Below are 21,709 nucleotides of genomic sequence, written 5' to 3'. Positions count from 1 at the left end.
CTCGCATTCATACTATGTACCAGATCGAGTGGAAATTAAAGCAAAAAAATGGTGAAACTTGTTTATGCCGACATACACAACTTTTTCTATAATTACCGTAAATAAAAACAAATAAACTATGCCCTACATCTTTCATTTTCATGGATACCGAAAAACTGTAAAAAAATCCAATAGGAATTGAAAAACTACCAAACTCTACGGTAATTCAGGAATAAGCACTACCGGAGAAATTCGGTAATTTTTGACAGCTTTTCGAAAACTCTATTTACCGGACGTTCGGTACCGGTTTGGATTACCGAACTGATTACCGAACGTTCAGCTGTTGAGAATTCGGTAAAAAATTACCGGATACTGTAAAAAAATCTAAGTGTGTATATATAAACAAAATTTGATTTTTCAAAACTTCGGTAAATTAAAGGTAGGTATACGCATTCAGAATGCCCTCGTAGAATACTTTTTGAAATTCTGCCACTGAAATATATGCTTAGCTTTTGTAAATTCAAAATAAAACATAGGCCCAGAATCGGTTAATTAAGTTATCGATCATATTTCATTCATATAATTCTAAGAATTTCCCCTCATCATTAAAGCTGCTTCCACTAACTTGCCTACAATGTATTGGTAACCCTATCACCTCATTATTGTATTTCCAACGATAGGGAATAACAAATCATTTTGAAAGTTAAGACAGACGAGATTATAATTTTAAACAACTATGGCTTGTGATTAGAGATTCAACGAATGTTTTCATTCCATTCCTGGCAAATTGAAGTTCATTCAAAGACATTTATTTAGGTTGTCTATATCTTGCAAGGTCATCTGTAAAGCGTATTACAGTCAATTTTCGCTCGTCGCACTAAGCTCTTAGCCCAGTTAGTGAAAGACTTTCACTAGGTGGGCTGAGTTTTCAGCTGTCAAATAATCTCCAACAATAGAATTTCAGGGCTACCAACCTAGACAAATCAGGCTTCACGTCAAAAAGTGACATTAAATGTTAAATTTTGATTTCGTTTTAACTGGGCTATGGCCCACCTAAATCGAAGCCCAGTTAAATCAAAGCCCACCTAAACGTAGCCCAACGAACGAAAGTTGACTGCACTGATCATTTTCACGGTAAGTTCCAGTAGTAATGTTAAACCATGTTAAAGTTCCACGTCTATGGAAAACACGACTACTTTCCTATTTACTGCGATTATATCTGCTCTGCCCACCGTATCCGTCCGGCTTTGGACACCTCACAGATGCTGGGTTCGCCGTAGAGTACAGCGAGCTCGTGGTTGGTCCTTCGCTGCCACACCTCATTCTTCTGCACACCGTCAAAAATCGTTTTTAGCACCCGTCAGTCGAAAAGTCTGAGTCTTGCAGATCCTTCTCAAGCATGGCCCCCAATGTCTTGTGTTCATAGAGGATTACCGGTATAATAAGCATTTAGCACATGGTACATTCGGTGTGGGGTGATTGCAGTTTTTTCTGCATCCCGTAGTAGTCACGACTTTCACCAGTGATGCGCCTTCACGTATTTCACGTAGGGAACCGTATCTAAATTCGTCACCTACCTCGAAGCTATCCCGTTCACCGTCCATCATTGTTTTTATCACTCTGTCCAGCTTTCCATAGTTCTGTGCGATCGATACTGTCGTATACCGCCTTGACGCTTATGAACACAGGTACCGTCATTTTTTTTCTCTTCTAAACCATAGGGGGGAAATCTGCTCAAAAAACACCCGAACAGGAAGGTCCGAGTAGTGTGGGGTTAACCCTCTACTTCCCATGGTTGCTCTAGAGCACCATCGATTTTCGACGAACTCCGGACAAACGAAATTAGAGAATATGATGCAATAATTTTTAGAATATGGTTATAACCTCATAAGGTTAACCCAACTACTACCTACTTGTTTCAATAGTTGAACTATTGATAAACAATCAAAAACCTATTGATTTACAACCAAAATTTGTTTCATTGATTTCGAAAAATTTAGCCAATTTGCAATAACTTTTGTTCTACCACTTTTTTCGGAAACGCTTTTTTGGCATAGATATATCCTTTCAAAGTCGTGGGAAGGAAAGGGTTAAAGCGGTTAAAACCGTCTCACCTCGACCCACTAAACACATTCCTATATGGTCGCTAAACCCTTCGTCTCTCCAGAAACACCATGAAGGCATTGGCTTCAGAGAGGGGCTAGTGCACATCGCATCCTCAAGGTTAACTGCGTAGCCTGCAGCAACTAACATCAATGACTCGCTTTGGAGAGTCCATCACGGTAGCATGCTTGCGCTTAGCCAGTTTCCCGAGTGGTCCTCACTCGACACATCAGCCTGTAAGTACTTTCCAGCTTACCATGGTAGCTTTCGGTACTTAGCGCAGTGCTCCATGCCAGGCCGACATACCTTAGTATGGACGTAGCGACACTAGCCACAAGTTTTCGCTTACTGGCGTACACCGCAGAGCTACATATTGGACATCATCTGGGACAGTGCCACTATAGCTGTGGAGACTCTTTTACAGGCGTAATCAACGTGCCTACCGTAGGTGAGCTTAACGTCGATTATCACGCCCAAGTATTTTACGGAGCGCTTCGACGTGATAGTGCATTGCACTACACTGATCACCGCTTGCTGCTCCGACTTCCGCTTATCCACAACCATCACCTCAGTTTTGTGGTGAGCCAGCTCCAGTAAGCCGGTGGCCTCCAAATGTTAGGGTGGAGTAGCGTAGGTATGGTCGCATCGCACGCACGCGACAGCACCGCTACCAGCTCGTCGTCTTCTAAACCGAGTAGGTTTCGGCGGAGCGCCTCCCTAAATACCCTTTCGTCGAAGCATGATGTCTTCTACCTGCGAGGGCTTGACCTTGGCCTAGCCGCATCTTCCTCTACCCGTTGCCTGCTGCTGTTGTAGTCGATACTGTAGCGAACCGCCAGGTGATCCCTGCTGTGAGTGTAGCTATCGTCTACTCTCCAGTTCGAACTACTTGTTAGGCCAGAACTACAAAAAGTATCGTCAATTATCGACTCCGCACCGTTTCGACTAAAGATACCTACTCTTGGTACCATCATTAGCCATGTCGACATCTAGTATGGCCTAGAATCTGTCCCCGCTGATTCGTGAAACGGCTACCCCATTCCACGAACCAGGCATTAAAGCCAGCCGCTATTATCACCGGCCTTCGCTCTGTTAGCACGGTCGTCAATCCAGCATCTGTGTGAACTATTCGATCGGCCACCGTGCAGGCGCATAACAGCTACAGAAGAAGACCCCGAAGCCCTCATAGATAGTAGACACCACAGGGTATTTGCTCGTCGTCCATGTCGCCGCCATTTTTTCTGGACCCATCCGCGACCCAATTGCCGTTGCCGGTGGGTACTCGATATAGGTTCGCTATGATGGCGATACCCGTCTCCCACTCAGAAACCGCCTGACAAAGCAGTTGCTGAACGTCATAACGGTTCAGGTTTAGCTGCGTTACATGCACTTTGATTTGTTCACTACTGCTTTCTTGGATTTCCCAATACACATCAGACAAATGGGTGGACTCGTGCAGTCTTGTGTTCTTATGACCTTCGGCGCCCCATCTCCTACAAAGTTTGCTCCTGTCAGGGCCTTTGCAGTCCCATGACTTGTGTCCTGGTTCCAGACACCTGAAACAAACCTCCGGTGGCTTGTAGGGCGTCAGATAACATATGCACCAGACTACCATAATCCTCCCTACTTGAATGGACTTTTTTACGTTCGCCACAGGTAGCTGAACCAAACCTACCTGTGTCCCTGCCAGCCTCTTCCGTAGTCTGACGGCTGCAGCGGCCACCTGCACGAGCTCTTCCAATTCGGCGACCTCGTCTAGGTTTTTCACCTTCAGAGTCGCCTCTTGTGTAAGAGCCTTACCTCCGCCCCTTCGCCAATGACCTCTTCCACCAAACTTTTGAAGGCGGCGCCCTTGTGCTCCTTATCGCGCTTCAGCTCCTGGATCATCTCGCCCGTACAAGTACGTCTTATATTGCGCACATCGGCTCCCAGATCTACGAGCTTGGCGTCGCATTGCATCGCCTACAAAACGTCCGAGTACTTCGACAGTCTTAAAGACGAGCGCATCGCCTTTCTCGCGCTTGGCATCTACTCTTTTAGTGCCTTGGTTTGGCTATAGACTGTATATATAGAGACATGCAGAGACGACTTCTTTTGATTGTTGTTATTCTTCTTCGCCAGACTTTGTTTTCATAATTTTGCTTGCGTGCTCGATAGGTAGCCGATTTGACAGTTCGATAGGTAGATTTGGTTTCACTCTTTGCGGGACTGTGTTATAAACAGACTGTAGGTTTGGCGTCCTTCGCTTCCTCGACCTGCGGCTTTATCTTCTTCTGCTTCCGCTCGACCTTCATCCAAGGAGGGTCCTCCCCTTGGTTCGCCCTACTCTGCTGTTGCTGAGGGCCTACCAACCCAGGTCGCAACCCCTTGTTCCCATCCTTCCGGGACGGGCCAGCCTTTTATGGCCCACATTTCCCAGCTTTCCGGGACACCTGGCTGGGGTCCGACTTGCCTGCATTACTGCCGACCTTCGGGGCACCACCAGACAACTCTTCACCTGACGGCTGCCTCACCCGCTTCTGCGAGTGCTTATCATCAGTCCTATTTGCGCCACCTCTTTGTCACCGCCTCGGGTATTCAGCTCGGTCATACTATAGGTGACGGGTTCGATTCCGGTTCCCCAGGAAATTTTCGTGAAGAAAATTTCCTTGACTTTCTTGGGCGTAGAGTATCTTCATGCCTGCCACACCAAAACTGTGCAAGTACCCACGAAACACTAAGCTGATGAGCAGCCAATGCAGGCCATAGGCCTCTGGGTGTGGGCTTGCATCTGCTACTATGTTCTGCTGGGTTCCAGAATCCAGTCTATTGATCTTCTCTTCCTATCGATGGATCCAGATTATCCAGTTGACATGTAGCTCCGCACATCATACCGTGTCATTATTGTCACATTCGGCAAACAACTCTTCGCTCTCACTAATTTCCCAGAGAGACTAGGACGTTCAATAACCTGTTCATAGTCCAAGTTATTGAAACCAACCTCCTCATTGAAGTCGCCTATGGGAATGTCACCTCTGAGATCTGATTTACGGCGCACTCGGTGGACCGTACAAGTTTTCTTTTTCTTCCATCTCGCTAGCAACAACGGTTGTCGTGTAACATTGAACCACAGACAAACAGACGTCTCACTATACTCACTTCTCATCGTTACCCTCTTTCACGGTTAGTTAAAATATTTTGTAGTTCGCAAATCGCTTGGTAACGGCGCTCGCATCGTTTTTGATCTTGTTTGACGTTTGCTCACTACCGGTTTGCGTAACAAAGCTTGGTTAGCATTGGGCGATTATATTTTCGTAACGATGGTTTTTATCGAAATTTGTTCATTTTTTTTCCTCCCCTGTTGGGGAAATTAAGCCACTGCGTCCAATAGGCTGAACTTTTATGGCATGTCCCGTTTTGATATTCGCATCTAGCCAGCTAATTACCATGTGTCAAGTAATCAGCTACTGCCACGACGCGTCGTCTCCCAGTCAGGTGCAATGGAATTGATAAACTCCAAGACCTTCCCAGGTTTTGCAGACCAGATCTCACTGGGTTGCAAGCAACCACTATTTAGAAATCTTTGCCTGCGCGTGTATAAAGCACCACAGCTGCAAAGCAGATGTTCCGAGGTTTCACGTTCCATATTACAGAAACGACAGATATCACTCTGAATATGGCCAATATTTTTCAAGTGATACCTGCTCGGGCAGTGTCCAGTTACTAGGCCAGTGTATGTACATAGAGCTCTCTTGTTGAGCTCTAAGAGCTTTTTGGTTTTATAAGCATTTGGTGTTATAAATCGTTTTGACTGATTGCAATTTTTGACGTCCATCCAATTGGATATCACCCTCTGCTCAGCCCAGCATTTCAGATCCATTTTAATTGTACAGTTTGATATACCACAGAATGGTTCTGGGCCAGCAAACTGTAAATTGGAACCACTTTTAGCAAGCTCGTCTGCCATTTCATTTCCTTCAATGCCACAGTGACCTGGAACCCAGTATAAGTTTACTGAATTCCCTTGGCACAGTCTGCGCAGTGAAAGAATGCATTCCCAGACAAGCTTTGAAGTACATTTGTAAGCGCACAATGCTTTTAGTGCAGCTTGACTATCTGAGAAAATACAAATATTTGCATACCTGTATTTTCTCTCAAGGCAGATATTTGCGCATTTTAAAATAGCAAGAATCTCTGCTTGAAACACCGTAGGATAATGTCCCACCGCCACTGAAATTTGTATTCCAGGGCCGTAGATTCCTGCTCCTGTTTTTATTCCAACTTTTGAGCCATCTGTAAAGAATTTGATTGACCCTTGACGAACAGTGGGACCTCCGACTTCCCAATCTGCACGAGTTGTTTCGTGCAGCTTGTAAGGACCATCATGGTTCTCCACAGGTTTCATCCAGTCTTTAATCATTTTCATTACTGGCCTATTATGGAAGTATTGTGAAATGCTCAGGTGACCTACAAGATCACCTGGCATAAACTTTTCAACTCGTTCAAGTCTCAGCAATTCCTTTTCTGCTTCTAATTGCACGCACTCGTGCAAAGGTAGTAGATTGAGAATCGCATCTAAAGCTTTTGATGGAGTGCTTCGCATCGCTCCTGTAACAGCAATGGACGCAAGACGTTGAATTTTCGCAAGCTTCGATTGTGTGGTAGCCTCTTTTGTTTTTGGCCACCAGACAAACGAAACATGCGTCACTTTTGGGCGGATTATTTTGCACCATAACCATGAATACCAAGTACTTCGGAGCTAATTTAATCGACTGATTAAGAGATATTAGACAAAGTATATCTCGCTGATTTTCTTATCCATTTGTTAATCGATTCAAGATCTTTTGGCAGTTAACAAAACATACAATATTCCAGAATATGTAAGCTATTTTTTAAAAATTTCACACAAGATTCTAGAAGGTGTCTGGAGTCATTTCTGGTAGTTTAGTCCATGGTCCATGATGCTATTTTGGAAACCAATTTACTAGATGCCAAATCCACAATATTTTCTAGAACTTTTGGTCCATCACATAAAATAAATATGTTAAATACAAATAATACAACAATAGTTTTAATAAGTGTAAGAAGGGTTCTGTTCACCATAGGTGGATTAAATCGGGTTTTTGGTATAAAGATAACTTTTACAAGTCTCCATTTTGATGGAACGTAATTCAATCTTAAACTAGCCTTGAACATCTCAATTAGTGATGGAACCAACACCGCTTCTCCATTTTGAATCAGTGCTGGAAATATTCCATCAACTCCTGCAGATTTAAAAGGCTGAAAAGATCTAATTGCATTTTCCACTCTGGCCTTCGTGAAGATTTCATCAGCTAAATCTGAGGCGGTGTTTATTGTACTAGTTGACTCCGAAGAGTTTATACTAGAACATCCTTCACCTTCCAGAGATATAGTATCATTGGAATCCATGCTTAGAACCGAACCCGGAAAATGGGTTTCCATCATTAAATCCAAAGTTTCACGGGGAGTTTTGGAAAAACCTCATCGTCGCGCTTCAGGTTTCCCAATTCATTTGAATGATCTTTAGCAAGCGTTTTCTGTAGTCTTGCAACTACAGGAGTGCTGTTCATGTTTTCACATGTCAGCATCCAAGACTTTCTTTTAGATTTTCGTATTTCGTTGTTGTACTCAGTCAGGGCTTCCCTGTACTGAGTCCAATCTCCCGTTTGTTTCGCTCTATTGAACATTTTACGAGAAAATTTTCTAAGGCGATCCAGTTTAAAGTTCCACCATGGCACGTCTCTAGTAGAAGACGATTGTATGGTGGGACAACTTCCGTCAAAGGAATTGATGATGCTTTCATTTACCCTTTGAGAAAATGATTCCAACTTTTGGGTTGAATAAATAGTTTCTCCCATTGTAAATGAATGCGTATTCAACAATTCTACATATTGATCCCAGTTTGTCCTCCTGGGATTTCTAAATGCGGTTCTAGAATAATCTCCACCACTCCAATTGAAGATTATGTGTTTATGATCAGATAGAGAAATCTCATCTGACACGTGCCAGTTTGTGATCTTGTCAAAGATTGCAGCATTGCACAGTGTTAGATCCAAGACCTCTTGTCTGATTACATTTGAGAAAGTAGGTTTATCACCATTATTGCAAATTTGTTCATAGTAATACGTCTGTTTGTCTGTGATTGAACCATGGGTGGGGTGAGGTTTCATTGGACCATTCCACTTCATGAGCGCAACGTGAGCGTGAGCGCTTAGCAGGTAACCAACTCCAGCAGGCTTCGTAGGACAGAGCAAGTATGGGAAACATCACGCAAATGTCTTTTTTTATTTGCTTATTTTACTGTCCCTAGTGCAAAATGTTTATTGATTGTTTAACTTTCCTTTACTAATCAGTACTATACTGCCCCCACTCGCATAACAGTCCCATTTGCAAAAAGGAGGAATTGAGAAAACGGCATTTGAAGTTTGAAAACTTGTTTCCATATAAAACTTTGAAAAATTGCCAAAATTTGAAAAATATTTCGATCATCTCGAAACTTTCACAGATTGCTTTGCACATGAATATATAACTGTAAAAAATATTATAATTGCTACAAAGTTGTTCAGTTTTGTGTTTCGTGACACAAAAATCCATGATGGGACTGTTATGCGGGTACTTTTGATATGGGACGCTCATGACTTGGTATTTTTTTCACACATTGACATAAAAATTCGTAATTTTTATTATTGTATTTGGAAGTACATCGAAAATGATGACTATTCATAACATTAACTCAAAATTGATGAAAATTCAAATGGGACTGTTATGCGAGTGGGGGCAGTATAGATTAGTAATGCTCATGGATGGAAATTTACACCGTAAGTAGTGGAAAATGAAAAATGTCACGATTTTTTTCCATAACATTCCGTGACCCGATAGCAATTTATGTTCTCCGCAGTTCGGGTCTATCAATGATCTCGAAATCAGTTTACCAGAAATTATATTGAAAACTTGTTTATAATTTCCAAGATTTTTTTTTCAGAAGTATATCAGAATTGAGCTTTCAACGACCGTCCACGCAATCTGTGACAACATCCTTGCACGATCATAAGAATCAAGTAATGGTCTTAGCAAAACTTCTTTAAAAACCCATACTAGTAATTATACAAACTTGCATTCTTTGACAACAATTACCAGATGCACCCATATAGATTTATTTCGAAAAAGTGCACCGCGGGCCGAAGGGTCTGGAAACCCCTGGTTTAGTAAGACGATCTGTTATGATTTGGGGCCGTTCATAAGTCGCGTAGACATTTTGGGGGGAGGGAGGATCTGGTCAAAGCCTACGCTCCATAAAATTTTTGAAATTTTTGTATGGACAAAAGTCTACGAGGGGGGGAGGGGGGTCTGAGATGGTCAAAATTTGATCTACGTGGTTTTTGAGGGCCCATATAGCCGAGGCGATAAACGCACGGGTATTCAGCATGATCATGCTGAGGGTGACGGGTTCGAATCCCGGTCGGTCCAGGATCTTTTCGTAAAGGAAATTTCCTTGACTTCCTTGGGCATAGAGTATCTTCGTGCCTGCCACACGATATACGCATGCAAAATGGTCATTGGCAGAGGAAGCTCTCAGTTAATAACTGTGGAAGTGCTCATAGAACACTAAACTGGAAAGCAGGCTTTGTCCCAATGAGGACGTTACGCCAAGAAGAGAGAGAGAGAGAGAGAGAGAGAGAGAGAGAGAGAGAGAGAGAGAGAGAGAGAGGTTTTTGAACAGCCTCTCTGCATCTTATTTTTATGATAGAACAAGAATAAATAATGAGAATTACAAAAAAAACAATTTGAAGCAGTTTTAACTTAAATGGTCATCAGGATAAGCCAGGCAAAAAATATTCAATATCACATTTCCTTAGTACCTAGTAGATGGAACAGATTTAGAACTGATTGCTATAAAGAGACAGGGCAAGACATTGCTTGAAGTAGCAGCCCTAATGCCACTCTATCTGCTTCCCTTCGCAGCAAAGCGTTTCTTCTGCACAGCAGCAATATTCCCTGAAACAAATGATGACAGAGCAGCAGGCAACCGCCGCTGGAGGTCCTCAGCATCCCGCCAGTTTCGATTACATGCAACACGCTCAGGCCCCCACGTTGCTGCAGCAACAGCAATACTTCAATCAGTTTGGGGCGTTCAATGCCCAACAGCAGCAGCAGCAACAACAGCAACAAAACGTGCTTCTCAACAGCAGTGCAACGAAGATGTCTGGCAACAATCTCGGCACTTCTCTCCCAAACTTTTACTACGGCACGAACAATGGTAATAACACTGGCAAAAAATGAAAATAATAGATAACTATTCCTGAAAAAAAAAAAAATATGAACACACTCAGAGTGGTGTGACGTACTGGTAGACTCGAGTCGAATTAAGTGTATGGCTTTAAGTTTTACTTTACTTTAAAATTATCATCCTTTGTGAATATGAATGTATATAACTTTGATTGTAATGAAAACAGAAACAAAGCAATAAACTTAGTTTTTTTTATGTTGTTTTTTGGTTGGAAATGTTACAGTTATTTATAGTGAAAATCAAGAATTGTTTAGGCAACGCAGTTGCATGTATTCTAAAATGAATATAACGTCTCGTAAAAATTGTGCTTAACTGATGGTAGAATTCTAACCAAAGAAAGACGCTGCGAACGGTATCAGAAGAAATTGGGGAATCTCTGCATTAATCATGCATAAAAAAACTAATTAACGCAGTTCAAGCTTTCATTACAGAAAAGAACACATTCGTTGGTAGTTAAGTAATTAAACAACATAGAATAAACAAAGAGAAATAATAAATTCCTATTAGTAACATTGAAGATGCAGAACATCTAGAAAAGAAATTAAAAGTCTGAACCAGCAAGAGGCGAAAGCTTCTAGGAAAATAGTGTGTACACTATTGCACTCAACACTCTCTTGTAAAATGTGTTGGAACACAATACACTAAGCAGTGCGTTTAACGAGCAAGTAGTATAAGTTAGTTAGATAATGCTATCACATTGTATTCATGTTCACCAAACTATTAGCAATGAATCAACTCAGATCGAGAGACAGTTGTATAATAAACGAAACAATGGAAAACTGTTTCGGATGGAAGGTTAAGTGATCGGGCGGCGTCCTTGTATTGTTCAGATCCGAAATCCTAACATGTCCCAGGGCTTTATGGCGCATTTTTTCGGGGCATAACGTCCAAACATGCAAGTATGCCACGAAGTCCAAGGTAAGAAGGCACATAGGATATTATGGCTCACCTAAACTTTTGGACGTTATATCGCAAAAAAAAACGCGACTTGACGTCCGGGACAGTAAGGCCTCGGACGTTGTGATCCGGCCCTTATCCCTTTTCTTGCTTTAGAAAATCCTGAAAGAATTCTTTAAATTATTACATTCGGCATTCCTTCAGGGATTGAACTCCTTGAAAGATTATTTCCGGAATTCCTGCTGTTATTCCATTTGGAATTCCTCCCTAAAAAAATTAAAAAATAAAGATTACTACCGAGATTTATTGAGGCAAACTTAGATTTTTTAGGTATTTGTCCCGGAATTTCTGATGGCATTTTCCTTCAAAAATTCTTCCCGAGTTTTTTACAGGGGTTTCTTTAATAATTCCTTCCGGAATTTCTACCATGGTTCTTTCAGGGATTCCTGCTGAGCTTCCATCCAAAATTCCATCAAGTATTCTCTTGGAGATGAACCAGCCTCGGGCTGAAAATCTCCCCAATAGAGCTAATAATAATAACGGGATTCCTCCAGAAATAAAGTAATCCCCGATTTAGAAAAAAAATCCTTTTAAAATTTTTAAGAAATTCTGGCCAGCGTTTATTCAGGGTTTCCTGCTGGAATTACTGCTCATACTCTTGGGATTCTTTAAAAGACACGGACACCATTTTCAGCCAGAGGGCTGTACAGATTGAACGAAACTTAACACTAGACAACGGACACGACACACATTACGGGCACCAGTGGATACGAGGAAGAAACATCACTCGGAGCGGGAATCGAACCCTCACCCCATGGTATGGTACGTTTATACGCTTGGTGACGCTAACCGCACAACCACGACGCTCCACTATTATTTCAAAGATTTCTATTATATTCAGAGCATCCTAATATAATACTTTCAGGTATGCGTGTCGTGAATCCTACTGGTATTACTCGAAAGATGCTTCTCGGATTTTTTTTTCATGGATTTTTTCCAGTAATTTCTCCCGGGATTTCCTCTGTGATTCTTTCAATCGAGCTTCCAACTGAAATTCCCCTCAGGAATCTACCAGATAGGGTCTGGGACCATTTGGGCAGGAGCACCTATTTTGGGCACTTGCTGCAATAACTCAGTCAATTTTGAACCGATTGACTTGATTTTAGAAACACGACCAGGAAGGCGCAGTATCTAGCTGTGTTCAAAATTCAAGTCAATCGGTTTGAAATTGACTGAGTTATAGTAGCAAGTGCCCAAAATAGGTCCTCCTGCCCAAATAGTCCCAGACCCTATGACTCTCAAAAATCCTTTAGGAAATCCTCCCGGGATTACCATAGGGATTTAGGGATTGCTTTAGAAAATCTTGAACTGACAAATGTTCTAGTCGGCATTCCTTCAGGGATTACTGCTGAATTTCCTTCAAAGATTCCTTCCGGAATTTTGTAAAAGACTTTTCCAGGGATTCCTTCTTGTATTTCTTCAAAGAATCCTTCAGGGAATCTTGCGGGAGTCTTTCAGGTATTCATGCCAGGATTCTTACTGCGGTCCCTTCGAAGATTCTTCTCGGTTTTATGACATTTCTCAAGAGATTTCTCCTATGATTCCACCCGGAATTTTTTCTATTATTTTTCCAGGGAGTTCAGCCGAGCTTCCAGTCGGAATTTCTTCTTAGAAGGATTTTGAACGGGATTTCTTTTGTGACTTTCAGGGATTACTCCCGGCATTTCTACAGTAGAACTTCCTCCAGCGCGAGTTACTGAGCTAATGAGAGTGGGGGAATAAGAGAAAAATAGAGAAACAGAGAGAAATATGGATAAATTACTAGTGAAATTCCGAAAAAATGCACAGCTCAGGTGAGATTTGAACTCACGACCTTTATTCGCTGGACAAGTGCTTTTCCAACAAAGCTACCGAGCCAACTAATGACACGGCATTTTAGGGTGATTCAGGTAATTTGGACAGACAGACCGTTACGCGTATATATTTTGGACAATTCCATTTGATTTTGTCGTACATGTTCATATTATAGACTGTTTCAGAAATTATAAATACACTTTGTTTATTAACCCTAAACCCTGACTCCATTGGACCCCAGGCGCCTTTCAGAGCTCGTCTTTGATGGAATACACTCAGCGAGGTGACAAAACTGAGGCCATGAAGGTATCCCTTTTAGGGTTAAATTAAATGAACTGTTTTAATGATTTTTACTAACTTCTTCCAGGAGTATAGCATATTGTACTCCATATTTTTATATTTCCTTTCACTTGTGTTGATATTTTAAAGAATAGTCGAGTTTTCTAACAAAAAACTTAATTTTTCAAATTTGCATTTGCACAAAGGTGTTTTTTAATGATTTCAACATTATTTATCACTAAATACCAAAAATTATCTAAACGTTTATCACCTTCGCTTTCTCAACAAGTTGTCTAAAAAATGCCTTGATCAAAATTTGGGTAAAATAGATAAATGCATTTCCACAACATTTTTTTTTCGGAGATCAAGTTTCTTATTTTTTAAGGTTTTCTGCGGAACATAAGAACTACCACACAGTTTCTTAGCTTTCCTGAACGCATTTTATCTAAACAAACTTATTTTTTCAGCTCATTCGATTCTTCAGATGGCAAAGCTAGTCATACCATATAAACGACTGCAGTAAGCAGTAGATCTAAAAACAGGTCGCAGTGACTTATATACCCAACAAGGAATAAAAAAAAATAAGCAGTAATTAATGCCGTTTTTCTTTATTACCCAGTTCCAACCTGGGTTGGAACTGGATCAGATCACAGTTTCAACCCCAATCCGACTTCGGTTTCGCTTGTACTAAAGTTTGTTTGACGTTGTTTGTTTACACATTTTCCGCCAATCCAGTTCCAACCTAGGTTAAAAAAGAAAAACGGCATAAGACATTCATTTGCTTAACGTTCGTTGCTACTGGTGTTGTTGAGAATTTTGAAACAAAAAAAAAAATTGTATCGAGAAGGCCCGTAATGGTGGTTCTTGATGAAATATTCCAGTGAAAATTACTCTTACCAATCGAGAAATATGTTTTATTATCCATACTGCAATTTTTATTGTGTTTGGAAATGAAATATTTTATCTGTGAGATTTTTTTCTTTTCTACTATGTTACACTTATTGACCACTTTGTGCAACTTCAAATTTTAATCATCCAGTTTACAGAGCCCTATTTTTCAACTTTTACCAGAAACATCAACAAAATTGATATTATTTGCTTCGTTAGCTAAAAGAGCTAGAAGAAACTTTTTTGGATATTGTGCTCAAATTGAAATGGCAGTTAATCTTTAGTGTATTTAAAATTTCTGAAACACTATATATACGCGTAACGGTCTGTCGAAAATACCTGAATTTCCCTAGTTGTTAAATCTTATTTCATATAATGCTGTTTTGTAAGCGTTAAAACGTTTTAATTTAAAATGTTCAATTGATTATTTTTTCAAATATGATACTTTTAGTCGAAATGGTCATAATTTGAAGTTTAAGCAAACAAATGATTCCTGCATGCTATTTTGCATTACATGAGGGGGTTAGGGGCATAATGGACACCCTAAGCAAATGAGTACGTTAGGGCTGTATAACAGTGAAAAACTTAACATATAATCAGTTGGCTTACAATTTTAGCTTGTTTCCAACGTATTTCGATCATTTACAGCAGGTAGAATGTCTTTATAGTGAAACAATAATAATTTGTAAACCGTGTGAGTGTGTCTTTTAGGGCTGGCAGGAAAGGTACGGGGCGAAATGGACACTTATCGGGGCATAATGTACACCGCTGCATATCTTATGCTAATTATTTGATTAGATCGACCAGTTAAGTAGTTTGACTACGGAGATGAATACCACAGATAAAATACTTCATCTTAGACGAGTTTACATAACATCAAAGTTAGTTAAATAAACATTATGCTAAATATTCGGATTGTTTTTTCCAAACTCTCTAAAACGCCTAATAGTATGCAATGCGCGTATGTACATTAGCGTGGGACACCAAAAGACATTTTACTCCTGTATACTTTTTGAGTTCCATTTTGATCCCATATCAACTGTGCAAAATTTCAGCTCGATCGGAGAAACTATATTTTAGCGCCAGCCATTTTAAGTTTTAATACGATTTACTATGGGGAAAATAACTTTTTCAAAGAAAAATCGCCACAGGTTGCCCCTTAACCCATAAAAATGGATCGATGAATGATTTCTATTGGAAATTTTAAGGAATCAACCCTCCGAAGACCGCAAAGCGATCTAAGACATGTGGAAAAAGTTATTGACTGAAAACCGAATGGCATACCAACGCTGTTGACCATGTAAGGAATAACAGTAAATAATAAAATCTCGTCATTTAATCGATCGGTGAGGCTTAATAACTTTCTCCACGAACGTCGCATCGGTATGCGGTCTTCGGAGGTCTGATTCCTCGTGAAGTTTTCTGCAGAAATCATCCATCGACTTATTTTTAGGGATCTAGGGGTGACTTCTAGCGATTTTTCTTTGCAGAAGTAAAATTTCCCATAGTAAATCGTATGAAAAACTAAGAATGGCGGGCGCTAAAATATAGTTTTTCCGATCGATCTGAAATTTTTCACAGTTGATATGGGACCGAAATGGAACTCAAAAAGTATGCAGGAGTTAGAGTTTTTCCATTTTTTGTATTTTCCCATGTAAACCGTGTACCAGGCTAATGTACATGTAATCGTAATTGGCAGTGTTCATTTCGCCCCGAATCGACTGCAACATTAAAATTGCTATTTTGAGTAAATTCTGATCAAAAATAAAATACTTCATCCATTGCTAAATCTGCGTATATATCCCTTTCGTGACGAACCAGCACAATTGTGCTGTTGAGCAGTAACATGTTTGCATATTTTTTCATCTGTTTAGACTTTGTTTTAAGTGATGTAAACTGTTTCAATGATTCTGCCATCACTTGTACAGTAGACGTTCGATAACTGCAACATGTTTACATTTCACTTAGCGAACGAAAATCCGATAACTGCAATGCCTGACAGTGTCAATAAACCATCAACTGACGCAAAATGAACGTAACCTTCATCCGACTATTCATTTAGGCTAACATGGCGCACCATTTTGACGGATGGCGGTGCGATAACTGCAAAATTGTTGCACTTACCGAACTTGCAGTTAAAAAGCTTTGCAGTTAAACCGTTTGCACCGACCGAACGTCTACTGTACTTATATGTGTGTAAATAATCTTTTGTTTACGTTGCCTGTGGGATTTACCACAACAAGGTAAACAAAAAGTGGACAAAAACCGTAAAACATGAAAAAGTTTTATCTATCACATATTTTTTTATTTCCGATTTATAAAGGCAATCAAAGCTAGAAATCGAAAGATAAAGAGTACCGTCAAACGGGGTGACTTGCAACACTTTTCAACTTCAACTAACAAAAAATGTTGATTAAACCTAATTTTAAAATTCAAACTATTTGTAATAGTTTCATTAGCCGGCCCCTCTATAAAATAGAGTAAACAAGTTATAGATTGATTTATTTTTTCATCTTGAAAAAGCTTAAAAAGGTCGTTTTTGATACAAGACGTCGTGCGGGGTGACTTGCAACACCCAATGTAAATCCCTTTTCAAACACGCAGATATTAATTTTTAGATTCAAGCATATTTGACAAGTATTCTTGTTACTTTTGTGGTATTGTTTGGGCTGACATACTTATTTTTACATTTGTTTTTACATAGGAAATTGAATTGTGAATTTTTATATGGAAATATTGGGCTCAAAAACACCAAGTTACTAATTGTTAATTTAACATAAGTTTTAATGTATTTTTCAGTTCATATGATGATCCTTCAGACTTTTGCTGATGAATTGTTAGTTAAACAACAATATTTCGTTTTTCTGGACTTTGAATTGTTAAGAAAATGAGTGTTGCAAGTCACCCCGTCTAGGTACAATATTTCAAAACATATCAAGACCAACAATTGAAAAGGCCGCATCAACATTTTGTAAACAAACATGTTTCTGTCGACTTGAGGCCTTTTGAACTGCACCCACACACTTCACCACCACTAACACAAAGCTCAAACATCAAGCTTTCTGTTAATGGTGGTGAGATGCGTGGGTGGATCCCAGAAGGCCGTAAGTCGACAGAAACGTGTTTGTTTACGCAATTTAGATGTGGCCTTTTCAATTGTTGGTCTTGATATGAATATAACAAAGATTTTGTAATATTTTTATAAAGTAAAATGGAAATTCATATAGCTCATTATGTATAGAATCCGCATTGAGAATATTATTTTTGGGAAATATTGTTTTCATTCTTTTGCAGGTAACGATTCGAGGCTCATATTTTCGTTACTTTTTCAGACTAATGTTAAATTTATTATTATTTTGTTGGAACTATTTTAATAAAAGCAAAAATCGTGGCTACTACTGTATCGTAAAGTAGTTGAAAATGTTTACAATAGTTTTAAAAATAGTAAAATACAACTTTTAAGTAATTTTATTTTTGGAGATACTGTATAAATCCTTGAAAAAATAAATGGCTCTCATGATTTTCTAAAAGTATTCATTTAACTGGGTTTTCAATCTAGATTACTGAACACATGTTTTTAAAATTTTGCACACCTTCTAAAAAATTGAAATTGCGAAAAAAGTTCGATAATGCTCGAAAATTGTTAACTTTTTTGTGCAAATATACTAATCTCCAGAATGCTCATGATATAGGCAAATTATTTTTTTTAAGAAAAATCTCCACTGCATTGTAGCGCAATTCTTAAAAATGAAAAAAGGCCATTTTTGAGGAATCCCTTTTTTTCATGCTCCTCCAAATCATGTTTACGCAAATTAAAAATACCTAAAATGAAAAATTCGCATTTTTTTAAATAGGGAATTGTTTTTAGTTTATGGACGAGTAAGTTAGAGCAAAAAATGGAATTTTATAACCTTTTAAGATATTAAAAGCAGAACTTCAAAGTTTGACCAAAAAATACACGTTTTTTTGGAGTGGACCATTTTGTAGATATTGGAGATTTTTCCAACGAAAATATAAATTTTGAAAGTCGGTGTTGCATGATATATTATGTGTACATAACTATTAACAAGCATCAATACTTTCCAGATTTTTTATCATACAAATTTTATTCACTACAGATTTTTGAAATATTCAAAAATCTTAACAAAATGCCATTTTGTGCAGATTTTTATTTTGTGAGGTGTATTCATTAAACCATATTTTGAATAATACTAAACATTTTCCAATTTTTTTCAAGCTGTTCTAAACTTAACTATATTGTGAAAATTTCATAGAAGAACCGAAATAAAAAGACCAACCCAGCTTCGAGATAGAGCATCCTGAACATTTTCAACTACTTTCCGATACACTCCTTAGACAGAAGACATCAAGTGTTGCAAGTCACCCCGCCGTTGCAAGTCACCCCGTTTGACGGTAGTTCTTTCAAATGAGGAAAAATAATTGTTGGTTTGTTGGGAAATCTAAGATTTCTGGAGATCCAATGTTGAGCAATTTGTATGGAGATTTCACTTTTTTGCGCTCCGTCACGAAAGGGATATGTAGATAAGCTAACAATTCACTTGTTTTTATGGTGGACACACTAAAACACTTGTAATATCTTATTAAATGAAAAACATATCTCAATTTCTATGATATTTTGATTGTTTTGAAGGAATGTACAGGGGATAGACAAAATGATCGGGACAGGCAAAATTTTCACTTTTCAAAAGATGTTCAAGTATCTGTAACTTTTCGAAAAGTGCATCAAATATTCTCAAATTTTTACTGTAAGTTGATCGACTAGTTGTGTATTAGTGGTTCAAAGATCGGGCTATTCTGCAAGAAGTTATAAGGATTTTTGAAAAAGGTATAATTATCCTATAGCTAACTTTAAGATGTTGTATCTCCGAATTCAATGAACCGAATGCAATGAAATTTTGACCATCTTATATAACACTTAATTATCCAAAACTTCAACATCGTTTCAAAATTAAAGATGCAAATTATAGTTAATTTAAATTCCTTCTAATTGACTTAAATATAAATATGTTTTGATGGAAAGTAACAACATAGCCGGCAGTAAATAGAAAAAAAAGTTATGGGATGCATATTAGAAATAGACCAGTTTAATAAAAAAACATAAAATAAATAAAATCGCTATAACTTTTTTCTTATTAATAATTTCTAGTTAAGTCAAAAGGTTCTCAAAGCTCATTATATACAGGGGATGGCCATAATGTTTGGGATAGGCAACTTTTTTTCTCTCTCACAAAAAAGTTCAACATGCTATAACTTTTCATAGAGTGCATCAAAAAATCTCAAATTTTGACTGTTTGTCAACCTGTTATATGTGCATCATTGGTACAAATTTGGGCTCGATTGATTAATATTTCGCAAAGTTAGAACCACATTAATATTTCGCAAAGTCGAAACACTATTTTTAGACAACTCATTTTTGAGCTGTCATATCTCGGAAACCAGTGAACCGGATTCCTCCAGAAATGAAGTAATCCCTGATTTAGAAAATCTTGAAAGGATTCTTCTAGATATTCTAGCCGGCATTTATTCAGGAATTCCTGCTGGTATTACTTCACAAATTCCTCCTGAGATTCCCCTCAGGAATCTACCAGATATGACTCTCAAAATTCCTTTAGGAAATCCTTCCGGGATTCCTTCACGTATTTAGGGATAGCTTCAGAAAATCTGGTACTGATAAATGTTCTAGTCGGCATTCCTTCAGGGATTATGTTACCAGTTTTATTTCTCTGTTGCATGTTCGATTTTAACTTGTGAATATTCTACTAATTTTAATGTGCATTTGTAGGGCTCTTCTATCATTGAGGAAGAATATACATACCCCTTGCGACCGTAGTGGTTGCATACTTCCAGATCAATTCTAGTGACAAGTAACTGCAAGACAGGCAATCCTGGCACGGACATCAAAATGCAGCCGTCTTGCATTAAATCCCGATTCGGGATGGCCCGTTAGGATTAGTTTCCCTAGACAAAATTAAGCTATGAAAACAGAATAAATACTGTTACCAAAAATGCAATCAGCCAAACAAAACACTGTTCTAGGATTGAATGATGGTACAAAACTAATAAATGAAACCTCGTCATCCTGTGATCGTAATCAATTATTGTTACCCAAATAGGCCAAATTTTATGTTTAATGTTGTGTTGTATCGAATCTATAATTTGTGTTGTAAGTATGAATTCGTACAGTTATATTTTAATGTACATTTGTAATGTTCTATTTATTTTCCGCAATGGGACGTAGAACAGAGCATTTGTAGGGTTCTAATCGTGGGGCCATGAAATGTCCTCTATATTTTATTTTATTTGTAATAATGGCGCCCAACGTGGGGCCAATAATTGTTATATTTTTTATTTGTAATAATTATTGCTGAATTTCCTTCAAATAATCCTTCCGGGATTTTGTAAAGGGTTCTTTTAGGGATTCCTGCTAGGATTGCTTCAGGGATTCCTCCTTCAGGGAATCTTACGGGAGCATTTTAGGTATTCATGCCAGGTTTCTTGCTGTGGTCCTTCCAAAGCTTCTTCTCGGTTTGATGACATCTCTCAAGAGATTTCTCCTATGATTTCACCCGAGATTGTTTCAATTTTTCTTGCAGGGAGTCCTGCATAGCTTAAAGTCGGAATTTCTTTGAGGATCCCATGAGGGACTTTGAACGGAATTTTTTTTGTGACTTTCAGGGATTACTCCCAGCATTTCTACAAGAAAACTTCTTTCAGCGTGAGTTACTGAGCTAATGAGAGTAGGAGAATAAGAAAAAAATAGGGAAACAGAGAGAAATATAATGATTTTTAATGAACTCAACGTCAACATATACATGAAAAGATGAATAAATAATTAGTGAAATTCCGAAATAATCCACAGCTCAGGTGAGATTTGAACTCACGACCTTTATTCGATAGACAAGTGCTTTTCCAACTAAGCTACCGAGCCAACTAATGACACGGCATATTAGTTGTCATAATGCAATTCAAATATTATCTCATACAATGCTGTTTTGTAAGCGTTAAAACGTTTTAATTAAAAATATTCAATTGATTATTTTTTCTCAAATATGATGCTTTTTGTCGAAATGGTTATTTTTGAAGTTTAAGCAAACAAATGATTCCTGCGTGCTGTTTTGTATTACATATATCTAATGCTTACGCTTTAGAAGGAGTTATAATAGGTCACAATGTAGTTTGGGGTGGATCAACATTATATTTGACTTTTTTTGTTCAAAATGGTAGAATAATGTATTTTAGGTGACACATTGCGATACAACCGAAAGATATAATCATCAAATTAAAAAAAAAACACAAATTCCTAGTATGCTTGCCTGTGATTCACTAAAAACACATACACTTTCGTTCTAAACTCCCGGTTGTATAGATGTCACGTCTGACAGCTCACCAACAACACAGACA

At 38.7% G+C, this 21,709-nt stretch overlaps 2 protein-coding genes and 1 non-coding gene across 3 annotated transcripts in view; 1 reads left to right on the top strand and 2 right to left on the bottom strand.

The window, feature by feature from the left end:
• Positions 1 to 11,169, top strand: part of LOC115270152 (cyclin-T) — a 43,291-nt gene extending 32,122 nt beyond the window's left edge. The window contains exon 10 of the mRNA XM_029879306.2: positions 10,045 to 11,169. Within this exon, the coding sequence (XP_029735166.2) occupies positions 10,045 to 10,362 (318 nt within the window). The 3' untranslated portion in view covers positions 10,363 to 11,169. The remainder of the gene's footprint in view (positions 1 to 10,044) is intronic.
• Positions 1 to 21,709, bottom strand: part of LOC115253479 (KAT8 regulatory NSL complex subunit 2) — a 598,461-nt gene that overhangs the window by 45,523 nt on the left and 531,229 nt on the right. The gene's annotated exons all lie outside the window — the stretch shown is intronic.
• Trnad-auc (transfer RNA aspartic acid (anticodon AUC)) lies at positions 21,165 to 21,236 on the bottom strand. The gene has a single exon. It is a non-coding gene; the product is annotated as a tRNA-Asp (tRNA).

The sequence above is a fragment of the Aedes albopictus genome, chromosome 2, assembly GCF_035046485.1.
Source record: "Aedes albopictus strain Foshan chromosome 2, AalbF5, whole genome shotgun sequence".
Classification (NCBI taxonomy): domain Eukaryota; kingdom Metazoa; phylum Arthropoda; class Insecta; order Diptera; family Culicidae; genus Aedes; species Aedes albopictus.
Note: the sequence above shows the minus strand (reverse complement) of the source record. Positions and strands in the feature narration are given on the sequence as shown.